We start from the raw sequence: 16,903 nt of genomic DNA, 5'->3' as shown, positions 1-16,903 counted from the left end.
TTCATAGGATTCCAACCTTAAGGGAAACTTCCACACATCACTTCCCAAGAACACACGTGAAGACACTCTAAGCCTTTTCCCTTGCTAACAATAATCCTGCAGTGGCGTTGTTTGTAATGAAGGAACCAGAAATCTCAACAGAATGCCTCACAAGTACATGTTTTCATTTAACAGAAAAGATGACCCCACAGGCTGGGTGTTCCATGGCTGAGACCCTAACTCAGGAGAAGAAACATCAGAGAATGATGGCAAAGCGTTCGAAAATCATCAAGGAGCTGATACAGACGGAAAAGGCCTATCTCAATGATCTAGACCTGTGCATTCGAGAAGTGGTTCAGCCCTTGAGGAACAAACAGGTAAATGCAACTTTGAGGGTACCCCCTGCCGCCACCCATATCCTAAATAGGATCACCAGCACCATGAAATCAGCACTCAAGTGCATCAGGCTACCCTCTGCCACAGCGATGGTGGAGTGATGGGCCTCCTCCCCTGAGGCCCTGGGTGTGGACTAGCAGAGGCATCCCCAGACTCAGACTTCTGTCAACACAGGGACACCCAGAGTCAAGGAAACTGTATTCTAAACTATGGAGGAAAGGAAACTCAGTTTTTGCCATTTTGAAATTTCAATGTGTTCTTTCTTGGATTCCTGTGGAACTGCTAACAAAATGTGAGCAATGAGTTTTTAGCAGTTTAGGAACAACGCGCTTAATTTGATCCAAAGAAGTCAAGGTTTCAGAAGAGAAAAATGTGGGGTTTTTTTTCTCCCCTACATTGAGAGCTCAATTAAACTTATGACTATTAACTAAGTAAAATTCAACACAGAAATTAACCTGAATGTAAGATAAAAAATTTCTCTTTGATAGAACTGGCCTCAGACAAAACTTGAGGTGTTTGTACGTTAATCATTCTCCTCCTTTTTAATCAAGGCCTTTTCAGGGAATTTCTTTCAGGCAATTAGAGTAAAGGTACAAGGATGTTTGTGTGTGTATATATATATATATATATATATGGTCACTAGGGCAGTAAGTGGTCCTCATATACAATTCAAACAATATACAAAAAACATAAACCATGAACAAAAACATAAAGTAAAAATGATCAGAAATTCCACTACTCAAAGATAATCACTATTCACATGGTTGAGAACATCCTTTCAGACATCAGTTTGGATACCTACATATCAACACACACATATATATTTTTACATAAATGTAATCAGAACCACACATGCTACTTTGTAACATACTTGTTTCATTTAGCAGTCTGTTGGGTGTATCTTTTCATGACCACTAACACTTTGCAATGGTTTTCTACTGTTACTGATGCTGAGACACATATTTTGGGTACTGTCACCTTATCTGCATATAATAAATTCTTAGAAGTGGAATTGCTAGGTCAAAGGATATGCATATTTAGGATTTTGATAAAAATTGCCAACTGACAACCAAAAACTTGATACTGTTCTAATTTTCATTCCCATTAATATTGCTTGAGAGGGTGCTTCTCTGCAGCCTCTTTAAAGCTGAGCATTATTGGTTTTATAAACAACAATGAAGACCAGGTGCCTTCGATTTCTTCTGACAAATATCTTCTTATATATTCATCAGCCATTTCTATTCATTTAATCCCTATTCATATCCATGTCTTTTGCCCTTTAAAAAAATTACGACTTGTCTTTTTCTTATTGTTTTATAAAACCTCTTTTTACATTAGGGATATTCTTTTTCAACCCCACATGTTGAAGCTAATTTTCTCAGTTTGTCCTTTGCCTTCTAACCTTGATTAAGGTTAAAAAGTCAAAACCTTCTTTATGGTTTATTCGTTTGTCTTTGCCATGTTTAAGTGGTCGGATATATCCAACTTTGTGGATTCTGGGTTTGGCATCTTAACATGTACCACATGATTATAAAAATATGATGAGTCAATAGTTCCAGCATCAATTATTAAATCTTTCCCCCAGTACTTACAACATCCAGAAGCAAAGTTTATATTTCTTAGCACAAGACTCTTCTCAGAAATAATAGAAAAAGTATCTGGTCTACAAATCAGGGAAAACCAGTGTAGATCAAGGTGACCTTTGATATAAAAGGGTTTTTTTTTCTTTGTTTGGTTTAGGACAATGTATAAAGAAAAGTGGCAAAGCAGGCTTGGCATATTTCTTCATAGGGAGTCATCTTTAGTTTTCTTCCCTCATGACTTTTTATTAGGTACCTACTATTTGTTGGGTCCTGTTTCAAACACTTCATTAGTATTCTGATTTAATCCTCTCGCAGTTCTCAAGTTAGAAGGCAACTTTCTGAATCTGGAAATTTCTTAGTAATTCTGTAAAAGTAGGAATAACATTCATGGTCATGATAAAAATTTGCTCTCAAGTTTCATTGCTAAATATATAAAAATATTTTGGTGTGTTTTTCATTTAATATAAACTAGCTGCATTGATGCAACCTCTATTCTGGCAGATATCCAGAATAGATATCTATAATTATTCAAATTATTATTCATAATTATTCAAATATTGATTTTAAATGCACGTGGCATTAGACTCTACCACTATCTACCCTCCCTTAAAGTACAGTTCTAACCAGTCACTCTTATCTTTGAAAAAATTTAAACCTATCTCCATGTCTCCATAACTTCTCTCTCTCTCTACCTAATTTTGCCATCCATTTTTGGTAATTTCAACATTCAGGCAAACGATCTATGCAGCCTCCCAGCCTCTCACTCAGTTCTTTGACTGGTTTATATCCAGCAATCTTTCCTCAACTCCATCTCAGACACTCGTTCCAGGGCCACATCCTACAACCATCATTACCAATAACTTCACACCCTCAGAATAAGAATTCCAGGCTTACCGTTCTCTAACCCCCATGTCCTCTCTTTCAGCTCACTCCCGCTGCTAGAGCCAACAATTTCCTGATGCCGCCAGGACTTCCACCCTACTGAGCTCATCACTGCCTTTTCACATGTTCATCAAGCCCACACCTGGTTTAGTTCCCATGGGTCCTTCATTTTAAAAATCACTCCTTGCAGATGAACTCAATTCCCTTTTTGCTCTCTCTTTCCATTTACTTGCCTGAAAAAACCTGCCCTCCATGAAGTTCCATTTTCTGCCTACTTTCCACCTTTATCCATTCAGCTTAACGAATCTCTTAAAATTCATGACCATTTCCTTCAAGTGGGCCTCCAAGTAATGTCTCTGAAAGTATTCTTTCACATCTTTTTCTTGCTCCTCACATCTCAAACACTCCCTCTTTTCTTTGAACTCTCAGTTAACACACTTTTCCATCATTTCATTGAGAAAATAGACACAGTAAGAAGGTTCACACACTTCCATCACCAAGTCTACTAACCTACCTGCATCTCTACCCATATAACCTTGCCAGAAAAACTTCTCTACTAATGCAGGATTCTATCCCCTCAAGCTTACTCCAGAATTTTAGTCCTGACAGTGTCCTTTTTCTGTCCTGCATAATTGATTTTACTCTCCTTATTGGATCTTTCTCATCATTGTCTGCTATCTTAAAAGACAAAAACACAAACTGTCTCTTGATCCTAAAAGAATCATCTATATTCTCTATCTTTATTTCTTTCTCTTTTTAAGTTGAATACAAAGTATTTAATATGTATAAAAACAAAGGTAATTAAGACATGTTTCAAAATAAGCACAATTTACCAAAATTCTGCCCCTGTGATGAGTTAATGATCAATATAAAAAAGACTACATATATAATACCTTCCTTGGAATTCATAATCCATTTTTGTATCAAATGGAATAAGACGTTTATTCAGAATGGAAATGTTCTCAATTTTACACCATCTACTACACTGGTGCGTTAAACTGGTGTCACCAATATACATGCCGTTGCTGAGCTATACTCTTGTGTATGCTCTCTAATTTTTGTATTTTCACTTTTGTTGTCTTTCTTATTTTTTGCTTCCTATGTAACTCTTAGAAGCAATTCTAAGAATTGGTATTTTAGACCATGTAAAATAAAATGTTCCCGTTATGGTGACATGTCGTTTATTTATTTGGCATGTTTAACTTTGGCTCTCAATACTTTGAATTACTGTTCTCGTAACTCTAACTCATATTTCCTTTGTTATGCTATTGGGATTGCTTATAGCTTCTTGATTTTTCACATCTGGCACTTCCCTTTGTTTAGTTATCTTTCAGTGCTCTCTGCCTTCCTCCTTGTGGAATTTAACTTCAGTCCAGTAATCTGTATGTCCTCTCCACTAGTGTTGTAATAGCAATCAGTGGGAGGTTTCTGAGGTCTCACGTCTGATCAACCTTTTCCCCACTTCTTAATGCTTTTAAGCTTTGGTTAAGTAAATAAATGCTCAGGAATTCAGATGATTCTTATAAACATTTATATGCGTGCTGAGGTAGTTAATTTATGCCCCAGTCCATTAACTTTACCACCTTTTCATTGTTCATTAATTTTTCATGTCCTCCTTCCCTCCTAAGCATTTCAGTACCATGGGCTTTGCACACAAGCCACCTGTCATCAGTTAGTGTCAAAATTTAGAAATTAACACATACAGTTTTCATGTTACCATGGAAATGGTCTGCAAACCGTGCTTAGCTAAACCAGAGGCAACATAAATAAATATTTTACATGTACAGGTTAAGCTGGAAGGGACTTTGGGATGTCATCTGATGGATGTCTTTTCTCTTGTTGAGAAGACTGTCTTTTCTGCATTGTATTTCCTCCATGTCTTCTTTCTATGCAATTGATCCATGTCTTTACAGTCCCAGAAGAAACAAGTCAGTTTATAAAAGTGAATACAGGAAGGAAGTTGAAAACTGAGAAAAGCACTGTTCTGAGTGAACTTGCATGAATGAATCAGGGTACAAATGAATGTCTGGATCCAGCGCTTGACTGACACCTGTTTTGTGATAATTGTAGTTACAAAACTTGATCTTATTTCAAGGCTTTTCTATAAACAAAACTTCACCTAACTGAAAGCAAGGTCAAATCCAGCAGTTACATCTTCTTTAGTGACAGCATTGTGAGAGATTTTGCAAAAAAGGCAAAAATTATCCACAACATTCAGTGTAGAGATATTTGGTGGGAAACTGGTCTTATTATTTATTATCCAAATAGGGCTATAGAAGAGACTCTACATTTTTGGCAGTAAGTCAAACTAAGTCAAAACCAGAGTAAATTAACCTAACCATGGAAAATGGTTTTATGTGTAAGGAAAGGACCAAAAAGTGATTGAAAATAATAGTTAGAGGAATTTAAATACATGTTTTTACTTTTCTTAGTGTTTAATTATTTTTTTATTTGTAAAATTCACATAATACAAAAATACCAAAGATCTCAAGGACACGATAACATCTTATAGCTATTCAGTTTCCTTTTCTAGAGGCAAACACCATTACCAGCTTATTTTTACCCCTCCAAGGGTATTCTATTTATGTATATATATTTGTATACACATTTAGTCAATTTCCATCTATGTAATAAGAAAGTTATATGTATTTATTTTGGATTTACTCATATTTGATTTAATTGTGTGAATTATACTTGACATTTGTGTTTTCTGAAAAAAGGACAAATAATTTTGTACTGACAAGAGCTCAATTGGAATTTTCTGTTAAAATTTGGACACCGTTTATGGCAGCAATTTTGTAAGTAATTTTCATTAGAAAAAATATATAGAAGAAAATAATCACCTATAAATTTACCACTTAGAAATAAGCAAATAAGCAAATAAGAAAATAAGAAATAAGAAAATATTTTGGTTTATTGTCTAGGTATATACAGATATACCCAAATATTTTGTGAAACTGTAATCATACCCTTATGGAACCTCTTCCCCCTGAAAAATATATTTACATGTTTTATTTTAAGCCATAAATAATAAAAAGTAAGTTAAATGGAAAATATTTTATTTTCTTTATTGAGGGACCATAAATTTGAGGAGAACAATATCAAGCTCTCTCTGTATGCAGAGCCCCTTGATTGAAAATGGTGCCCACAAGTATTATCATGCAAGTATATGTGTCATGATGGCAATTGTTCTGTGTGATATATGTGACCTATAGTACACCGTATTGACATCCTACAAAAACCCTCTCCCTCAGTGTCCAAAGTGGGTGAGGGGAGGCCTGGAATAGGAGAACATGAAAGACAGGGAATTAGAGAGGACAAAACTTTAACTTGTTTTTTTTTTTTTTTTCCAAAGGGGCAAGGGAGGGAAGGGACCACAGGGCCCAGGGAATCAGTTTCCTGCTCCTGTCCCCTACTTGAGTGAAGTTGCTATAGCTTAAACTATGATATCAACCTTGATAGAGAAGCTTATGTGTGAGGAGAGAGCATGGAGCAGATCAAAGTATCTCTGAAGGGGGACAGGGAGGAGGAGGGTGTAAGTACATAATGATAATAAAAATACTGTTCAAATACTGTAATGCCATGAAAATCTGTATATAACAGAAAGATGGCCATGGCCCAATTGATGTCCTATGAATTTTAAGCTATAGTTACTACATTTTAGTTTAGTGAATGATTTTTATTTTCCTTAGGAGTTTGCTGTATTTTAAATGGCTCCCTCCTCACCAGAATGAGTCCATAGCTGACTTATATAAAGGGGACTGTAGCTTCAGCACATGTTCTGAGAATTTCTCAGGCTTCCATTTTCTGCCTTCTCATCTGAGGTTCCTGGTGTCTGTCTTGACCTCTCAAATCTGGGTTCTACCTCAATATCCAGGGCCTGGCTGCCTTTCTACTTGAAAGCTGCTCCCAGGAGTTATACAGAGCACAGAGGCTGTGCAGCAAACCCTTTGGACAGCCTGCTTGTCACACAGTTTTAGTTTTGTTCCTTGGATGCACTCTCTGAGATTACTCTTAGTTCTGTCTGAATCGCCTCCTTAATTCCCTCCCCAGCCCAGCTCTCAGACACCCACTTCTCCAAAAGAGGAATTCAGATAATGAAGTGAAATGAAACTTTGCCAATCTCACTGAACAAAGAACAGAATTACAGTCATGATAATTCACTGAAATACAAGATAAAAGAACCAAGGCAGAAATATTTTATCTAGTAGTTATTAAAATATACCCAGCTTTCATTTATAGATAGATAGGTAGATAAATTAGGTTTCTCAAAGCTATTTACTAAAACTTTGCCTGCATAACAAATAGAGGAAATCATAGGTGAGAAAATATCTATTGTCATAAATCTTTAAGTGTCATAGAAGGACTCCTGTCAAAATTGTCTTCTCTAGCTGTCACCTTCACTAAAAGACTTTTACTGTTGTCAGAAATAATAGTCATTCATTTTTGCTTAATAGGCAACCATGCAATTTTTGCCCTCCTGTTTTTTCTATTACTGTACCCAGCTACTCTTTTTTTTTTAAGACTTTATTTTCTTAGAGCACTTTTAGGTTCACAGCAAAGTTGAGGGGAGATGTTCCATATATTCCTTGGCCTCACGCAGGTATAACCTCCCTCATTATCAACATCCCCCACCAGAGTGTTAGTTTCGTTACAACTGATGAACCTACATTGACACATTGTTATCACCCAAAGTCCAGAGTTCACATAATGGTTCATTTTTGTGTTGTCTATAGGTTTTGACAAATGTATAATGACACATCATTATGGTATTGTGGAGAGTATTTTTACTGCCCTAAAAATCCTCTCTTATTCCCAGGATGTCATATAGTTGGAATCACACAGTATGTAGTCCTTTCAGATTGGCTTCTTTCACTTAGTAATGTGCATTTATGGTTCCTTCTTGCCTTTTTATGGCCTGATAGCTCATTTCCTTTTAGGGCTGAACAGTATTCCATTGTCTGGATGGACCACAGTTTATTTATCCATTCACCTACTGAAGGGCATCATGGTTGCTCCCAAGCTTTTGCAATTATGAATAAAGCTGCTACAAACAACAATGTGCAGGTTTTGTGTGGACATAAGTTTTCATTCCACTTGGGTGAAAACCAAGAAGCATGATTGCTGGATCATACGGTGATATGTTTAGCTTTGTAAGAAACCACCAAATCGTCTTCCAAAGTGGCTGTAGTATTTTGCATTCCTGCCAGCAATGAATGAGAGTTTCTGTTGCATCACATCCTCACCAGCATTTGGTGTTGTCAGTGTTCTGGATTTTGGCCATTCTAATAGGTGTGTAATGGTGTCTCATTGCTTGAATTTGCATTTCCCTAGTGACATATGATGTGGAGCATCTTTTCATATGTTTATTTGTCATCCGTATATCTTCTCTGGTGAGGTATCCATTAATATCTTTGGCCTATTTTTTAATCGTGTCTTTTGTTTTTCTATTACTGAGTTTTAAGAGTTCTTTGTATATTTAACAGTCCTTTGCCAGATGTGTCTTTGAGAATATTTTTCCCATTCTGTGGCTTGTCTTCTCATTCTCTTGATATTGTCTTGCATGGAGCAGAAGTTTTTCATTTTAATGAAGTCCAACTTATCAATTATTTCTTTCATGGATCACGCTTTTGTTGATGTACCTAAAAAGTCATTGCCATACTCAAGGTCATCTAGGTTTTTTCCTATGTTATCTTCTAGGTTTTTTCTTAATAGTTTTGCATTTTACATTTAGTTCTATGATCCGTTTTGAGTTAATTTTGTGAAGGGTATAAAGTCTGTATCTAGATTCATTTTTTTACACATGGAGGTCCAGTTGTCCCAGCACCATTTGTTGAGAAAACTATCTTTGCTCCACGGTACTTCCTCTATTCCATTGTTAAAGGTAAGTTAACTATACTTGTGTGGATCTACTTCTGAGCTCTTCTATTAATCTATTTGTCTGTCCCTTTCCCAATACCATACTGTCTTGATTACTGTAGCTTAATGGTAAGGCTTGAGGTCAGGTATTATCAGTTTTCCAACTTTGTTCTTCTCTTTCAATATTGTGTTGGCTATTCTGGGTCTTTTGTCTCTTCATATAAACTATAGAAACTTTAGAATCAGTTAATCAATATCCACAAAAGAACTGCTGGGATTTTGATTAGGATTGCATTGAATCTATATATCAAGTTGGGAGGAACTGACATCTTGACAATATCGAGTCTTGCTATCCATGAACATGGAATATCTTTCCATTTATTTAGTTCTTCTTTGATTTTGCTCATTAGAGTTTTAAGCTTTCCTTAGATAGGTCTTGTACATATTTTGTTAGATTTATATCTAAATGTTTCATTTTGGGGGATGCTAATGTAATGGTGTTGTGTTAGTAATTTCAAATTCCACTTGTTCATTGCTGGTATGGAAAGCAATTAACTTTTGTCTATTAACCCTATAACCTGCAACCTTGCAATAATCACTTAGTAGTTCCAGGAGGTTTTTTTGTTGATTGTTTTGTATTTTCTACATAGACAATAGTGTCATCTATGAGCAAAGACAGTTTTATGTCTTCCTTCCTAATCTGTATACCTTTTATTTCCTTTGTCTTATTGCATTAGCTAAAACTTCCAGTACAATGTTGAAAATGAGTGATGAGAGGGAACATCCTTGCCTTGTACCTGACCTTAGCAAATATGCTTCAGGTTTCTCACCGTTAAGTTAGCTGTAGGTTTTTTGTAGTTATTCTTTGTCAAGTTGAGGAAATACCTCTCTATTCCTAGTTTATCGAGAGTTTTTTTAATCATGAATCGGCACTGGATTTTGTCAAATGCTTTTTCTGTATCTATCATATGATCATGTGATGTTTTCTTTTTTTAATCTGATGTGATGGATTACATTAATTGCTTTTTGAATGTTGACCTGTCACTGCATACCTGGGATAAATCCCACTCTGTCATAGTGTATGATTCTTTTTATACATTTTTAAATTTAATATGCTAATATTTTGTTGATGATTTTTGCATCTCTATTCATTAGATATACTGGTCCATAGTTTTCTTTTCTTGTAATGTCATTGCCTGGTTTTGGTATTAAGATAATTCTGGTCTCATAGATTCACCCAGCTACTCTTTCTGTCTCTGTTAACTTCCAAAATTTTCAGATTGTATTCTATGCCTCAAATATATTCCACCTTAGTTCACTAAGCATAACTTTCTTAAAATCAACCCTGTCTCCTCCATGAAATTGCTGTGAACTAAGTGGAATCAAGATGTTGATTTCTCACAGACATGTCTTATTTATGCAAGCAATCACCATACTCCATTCATAATATGTTCTATAATATCATATCAAAATTCAATGCACACGTAGTCTTGCAAGATATTGCAGAAGTTGGAGGAACTTGTAAAGGGAACACAGGGTCCCTCTAATTTTTTTTTTTACAACTGCATGTGAATTTACAATTATTTCAAAATAAAAAGTTTAATTTAAAATTATAATGCCCTTATTTTTTCTTTCTCTCCTTAACTATATTATCCTTTTAAATATACATGTAAAATTTTATATGCAAGAATGAAAACCTTTCCTATGACTCTACCTTGTTTATTCTGCCAAACTTTCCAATTAATTCTCTTTTTATTGTGATTTCAGGGAGGAAGAGACTACATTTTTAGTATAAGGATACACATTAAGTTGTTTAGAAGAAACTTTGTAGTATATAATAATCTCCCAAGTATCTTGGCTCTTTCTCATGCTATGCTTAGAATACCAGAAATCTTTCTGGATTGTAAAACAAATGGAGGAAAAAACCGACTAAGTCCCTCTCTCCACTTCCACCTCCTTCTCAATCTAGTCCTTTCCCTTGCAGAGTCCAGCAGCTCCTGTGGTCAAACTTCTCAGTAACAGGACTTCACAGAGTGAGTGCAGAGATAAAAGCCAGGCTGATAATATGAAAACAAATGCTGCCCAGAAAGTCAGAAAGCACAGCACTTTATTTTAGTTGCTATATTAAATAAAAGTCTGGAAAAAATCAAAGCAATTCCTGCTAACTATAATTGAGATGCTGGGAGCAATGATTCAGAAATACACTTGAATTTCTGATTCTGCTTTGTACTGACTTTTCTGAGCTAATGTGCTGACTTTAAAATACTATACTCTTGCTGGAAACCTTCTTGAAACATTGATACATATATTCTTCAATCCTCTAAAAATACTGAATTTCATGGTTACTACGATCACATCACAATGAAGAATCCCATGATCTATATGGCCATGTTAGAACTCCATGTTTTTTAAGACCAAAGACTTCATTTTCACTTTCTTTGTGGAATCTCTACATTTATTACATAGTCTGAGCCATTGTTCCTCCATTATAAGGTCAAATAATTGATGTTACATTAGAAAAGTAAAAAAAAAAAAGGCAAACTCAATGACGTTTTCCTTACTTTTTAAAAAGTTTGCCAATCAGGTTGGAAAAGTCTATAGTTGTGGAACATTAAATTTAAAAATAAAAATCATATCAGTAAATGGTGCTGCCAAGCACAATGTCACTGTGTTAATATACAAGATGTAACTGACATTGAGTCATCACTGTCACTGTGTTAATATACAAGATGTAACTGACATTGAGTCATCTCTGTTCATGTTCTGATTTTCTCTGGGAGGGACTTTTCTGCTTTGTCATCTTGGAAGACAGTTTGCTGTCAGATTGGATTCAGATTAAGTTGGGTATAGAAATGATACATCAATATTCTAATATGTGAAACTTCTTTTTATAGGTAAGAAAATCTCTTATCTTTGCTTGTTCAGAAGGCCTCAACTCAAAAAATAAGGGATTTTTAAAACTCCTTGAATTACAGTTTTATAATGGAAACTCTCCCCCATGTTGTTACATTTGTAAGTACCTCATAATCTCCTTTTCAGGACGACTCCATTTTTCTTTAATTTGTATAATCTATAGTCCAGGTCAAAAAGTGCTGGGCCAAGTGAGGAGATAAATGAATGCATTTTCCATTTCAGTGCAGGGGTTGGAAAGCTCAAAATTGAAAAAAAGAGATGTGATACACAAATCTGTTTTAATATCTAGGAAAGTCATCCCTTTAGCCTGGGTAACAAGATCGTGCTCATCATCTCACTTCTCAGAACTGAGATGCACAAACCACTATTTTAATTTGCTTTTATCTGTAAAAATAAGCAACAAAATTTCAGTAGCTGTGATTATTATAATGGTGCTATAAACATCTCTAGTGAAATGCCAGACATGTGGTGCAAACTTACACATAGATGAACTAAGCATAGATGAACATTGCTGTGCATTTCAGTACAGGGCCATGAATCCTGGACTCCAAAGAATAAATACTAGGTCAGAAAGGAAGCATATATCGGGGAAACACATATTTATTAATAAGCACTTATTTAGGGCTCTTTAGATACAGAGAAGTCATTGATTACATGAGTTAATTAATAATTAATCTTATGCCATTTGGAGGACACAAAGACGTGGGAGACTTATCCTTTGCCATTAAAAGACTAAAAATCCCTAGTTAGCGGTGACAAGACCCATAGCTATGAAAAGATAACTTGTAATGCAAAGCAACAATTGATAAGTGCAGACAATAAATGCAGTTGGAGTTCACAGAAGGGACAGATCACTTCCAGATAGATTAAGTAGTCAATATTTCATGGAGAATGTAATATTTTAGTTGAATATGCAAATTAAAAGATTAAATGTTTGTCAAGTGTCTACTGTATGCAAGGCCCTTTGTTAAATTCTAAGTGGAAATCATAGAAATTTATATCATGGTCCTGCCCTAAAAGAGTTTATAATATGGTCAAGAAAATGACTCATAAACACATAAAAAGCCAAATAACAATCAAAGATACATTTCAAGGTGTTGCTAGAAATGATCACGACAGAAGGGAGTTTGTGATTAGTTATGCTAATTACTTATGCAACAAATAACTGCTTTAGACATTAGCAGAAGGAGGCTCTCCTTTCTCAGACCTGTTACCAGCATTTGACAGAAAAGCTTTCTCTTTCTGTGTCCTGGGACTGCACATAAACCCAGTTTGGCCCCTAGTATTCCAATGGCTCCTCCTCCATCTCCTTTGCTGGTTGATCCTAACCTGTAAACACTGAAATAGCTCAGGGCTCAGTCTGTGGGCCTCTTCTCTCCTTTGTCTCCCTTCACTCTGTTGAAGATCTGATCTGGTTTCATGCCTTTAAATCCTATCTACATGCTGATGGTTGGCAAATTTGTACCTCCAGCCTGGACATTTTCCCTGAAGGCTCTCTTTGCTTGTATCCAGCTCCCCACTCAAACCTCTACATAATTGTCTACAAGCCATCTTAAATTTAACATGTTAAAACAGAGTTCCTACTTTTCCCTTTAAAATTTGCCTCCCTTGCAGTCTTTCTCACCTCAGCTCCATTTTATTTTTAACATCTTTATTGGAGTATAATTGCTTTACAATGGTGTGTTAGTTTCTGCTTTATAACAAAGTGAATCAGTTATAAATATACATATATCCCCATATTTCCTCCCTCTGGCATCTCCCTCCCTAACACTCTCCCTATCCCACCCCTCCAGGTGGTCACAAAGCACTGAGCTGATCTCCCTGTGCTATGCGGCTTCTTCCCACCAGCCATCCATTCCACATTTGGTAGTGTATATATGTCCATGCCACTCTCTCACTTCGTCCTAGCTTACCCCTCCCACTCCCCATGTCCTCAAGTCCATTCTCTAGTAGGTCTGTGTCTTTATTCCCATCTTACCCCTAGGTTCTTCATGACCTTTTTTTTTTTTTAGATTCTATATATATGAGTTAGCATACAGTATTTGTTTTTTTCTTTTTGACTTCCTACACTTACCTTCACTAGGTCCATCCACCTCACTACAAATAACTCAATTTCGTTTCTTTTTATGACTGAGTAATATTCCATTGTATATATGTGCCACATCTTCTTTATCCATTCATCTGTCGATGGACACTTAGGTTTCAGCTCCATTCTTACAGTTGCTTGGGAAAAACTCTGGGGTCATTCTTGACTTTTTCTCTCAAACCCACTATCAAATCTATCAACAAATTCTATTAGCTCTGCCTTCAAAATTTATCCAGAATCAGGTCACTTCTCACCTGTTCCTTTACTCTCATTCCAATTCAAAAACCCATCAATAACTGCTTAGATTACTATACCTGCCTCCTGACCCATCTCTCTTCTCCACCCTTGTCACAACCAAGCCTCCAGAGTGATTCTTTTTAAAATGTCAGTCAGATAATGTCCCTCTTCTACTCAAAATCGACCAAAATTGCTTCTCATCTCACTCTGATCAAAACCTAACATTTTTATGTGACCTGTGTGGTCCTACATGAGCTGGTCCCTCATTCTCTCTGACCACACCCTTTTCACATTCTGGCCTTCTCTGTGTTCATTAAACAAACCAGAAGCACCAACTGTTTCAAGCCTGTGCTCTTGCTGGGTTTTTTTTTTTTTTTTGCCTTGAATGTTCCTCCCCAAGGTAACTTCATGGCTTGCTCCTTCACCTCCTTCAAGCCTTTATTCAGGAAAATATTCCTTGGCCACCTCACTCTGTCTTACACTGTCTTTTTCCCTCAGAAAAAGATCCAGATAGAAGGATTTTACAGCAAGTCATTTATTGGGGAGATGACCCCTGGAACAGCAATAAAGGAATGGGGAAATGGGACAGAGAAGGAAAAGAAGACAATATAGGGTATATTTGTGAGCAGATTACCTTTGTGGCCACCTGGGGCTCATAACACACTGGGAGGTGGAGGATGCTATACAGAACACACCTGAGGGTTGTCCCATGTGTGGGGTATTCATCTACAAATTCCTGTTAGACACTGCTTGACAGGGTGCTCCTAGTCTTTGGTTGTGCTATTGAAAATTAGAACTTTGCATCTGTGATATTAAGTGGAAAAACAATTGGTAAATGTTGAAAAACTTACACAAGCCTCTTAGATAGCCTCATCCACCAGAGGGCAGACAGCAGAAGCAAGAAGAGCTACAATCCTGCAGCCTGTGGAACAAAAAGCACATTCACAGAAAGATAGACAAATGAAAAGGAAGAGGGCTATGTACCAGATGAAGGAAGAAACAAGATAAAACCCCAGAAAGACAACTAAATGAAGTGGACATAAGCAAACTGCCAGAAAAAGAATTCAGAATAATGATAGTGAAGATGATCCAGGACCTCAGAAAAAGAATGTAGGCAAAGATCGAGAAGATGCAAAAAATGTTTAACAAAGACCTAGAATAATTAAAGAACAAACAAACAGAGATGAATAATACAATAACTGAAATGAAAGCCACAGTAAAAGGAATCAATAGCAAAATAAATGAGGCAGAAGAACGGATAAGTGACCTGGAATACAGAATGGTGGAATTCACTGCTGTGGGACAAAATAAAGAAAAAAGAATGAAAAGAAATGAAGACAGCCTAAGAGACCTCTGGGACAACATTAAATGCAACAACATTCGCATTACAGGGGTCCCAGAAGGAGGAGAGACAGAGAAAGGGCCAGAGAAAATATCTGAAGAGATGATAGTCGAAAATTTCCCTATCATGGGAAAGGAAATAGCCACCCAAGTCCAGGAAGTGCAGTGAGTCCCACACAGGAAAAACCCAAGGAGAAACACGCTGAGACACATAGTAATCAAATTGGCAAAAATTAAAGACAAAGAAAATTATTGAAAGCAGCAAGGGAAAAATGACAATTGATATACAAGGGAACTCCCATAAGGTTAACAGCTGAGCTCTCAGCAGAAACTCTACAAGCCAGAAGGGAGTGGCATGATATATTTAAAGTGATGAATGGGAAGAATCTACAAGCAAGATTATGCTACCCAGGTAGGATCTCATTCAGATTCGATGGAGAAATCAAAAGCTTTACAGACAAGCAAAAGCTAGGAGAACTCAGCACCACAAAACGAGTTCTACAACAAATTATAAAGGAACTTCTCTAAGTGGAAAATACAAGAGAAGTAAAGGACCTACAAAAACAAACGCAAAACAATTAAGAAAATGGTCATAGGAACATACATATCGATAATTACCTTAAATGTGAATGGATTAAATGCTCCAACCAAAAGACACAGGCTCGCTGAATGGATACAAAAATAAGACCCATATATATGCTGCCTACAATAGACAAACTTCAGACCTAGGGACACATACAGACAGAGAGTGAGGGGATGGAAAAAGATATTCCATGCAAATGGAAATCAAAAGAAAGCTGGAGTAGCAATTCTCATATCCGATAAAATAGACTTTAAAATAAAGAATGTTACAAGAGACAAGGAAGGACACTACATAATGATCAAGGAATCAATCCAACAAGAAGATATAACAATTATAAATATATATGCACCCAACATAGGAGCACCTCAATACATAAGGCAACTGCTAACAGCTATGAAAGAGAATATCGACAGGAACACAATAATAGTGGGGGATGTTAACACCTCATTCACACCAATGGAGAGATCATCCAAAATGAAAATAAATAAGGAAACAAAAGCTTTAAATGACACGATAGACCAGATAGATTTAATTGAAATTTATAAGACATTACATCCAAAAACAGTAGATGACACTTTCTTCTCAAGTGTGCACAGAATATTTTCCAGGATAGATCATATCTAGGGTCACAAATCAAGCCTCAGTAAATTTAAGAAAATTGAAATCATATCAAGCATCTTTTCTGATCACAACACTATGAGATTAGAAATGAATTACAGGGGAAAAAAACGTAAAAAACACAAACACATGGAGGCTAAACAATATGTTACTAAATAACCAAGAGATCACTGAAGAAATCAAAGAGGAAATCAAAAAACACCTAGAAACAAATGACAATGAAAACATGATGATCCAATACCTATGGGATGCAGCAAAAGCAGTTCTAAGAGGGAAGTTTATAGCTATACCAGCTTACCTCAAGAAACAAGAAAAATCTCAAGTCAGCAATCTAACCTAACACCTAAAGGAACTAGAAAAATAAGAATGAACAAAACTCAAAGTTAGTAGAAGGAAACAAATTATAAAGATCAGAGCACAAATAAA

The 16,903-nt window shown here is 36.1% G+C and overlaps 1 protein-coding gene across 1 annotated transcript in view; it reads left to right on the top strand.

Annotated features, from left to right (window-relative positions):
* Nucleotides 1-16,903, top strand: part of ARHGEF38 (Rho guanine nucleotide exchange factor 38) — a gene marked incomplete at its 3' end in the record, with an annotated part of 153,992 nt that overhangs the window by 46,110 nt on the left and 90,979 nt on the right. The window contains exon 2 of the mRNA XM_079713238.1: nucleotides 175-356. Within this exon, the coding sequence (XP_079569364.1) occupies nucleotides 175-356 (182 nt within the window). The remainder of the gene's footprint in view (nucleotides 1-174; nucleotides 357-16,903) is intronic.

Source organism: Hyperoodon ampullatus, assembly GCF_949752795.1.
Source record: "Hyperoodon ampullatus genome assembly, chromosome: 1".
NCBI classification, from domain to species: domain Eukaryota; kingdom Metazoa; phylum Chordata; class Mammalia; order Artiodactyla; family Ziphiidae; genus Hyperoodon; species Hyperoodon ampullatus.
This window is presented reverse-complemented; position numbering and strand designations above follow the sequence as displayed.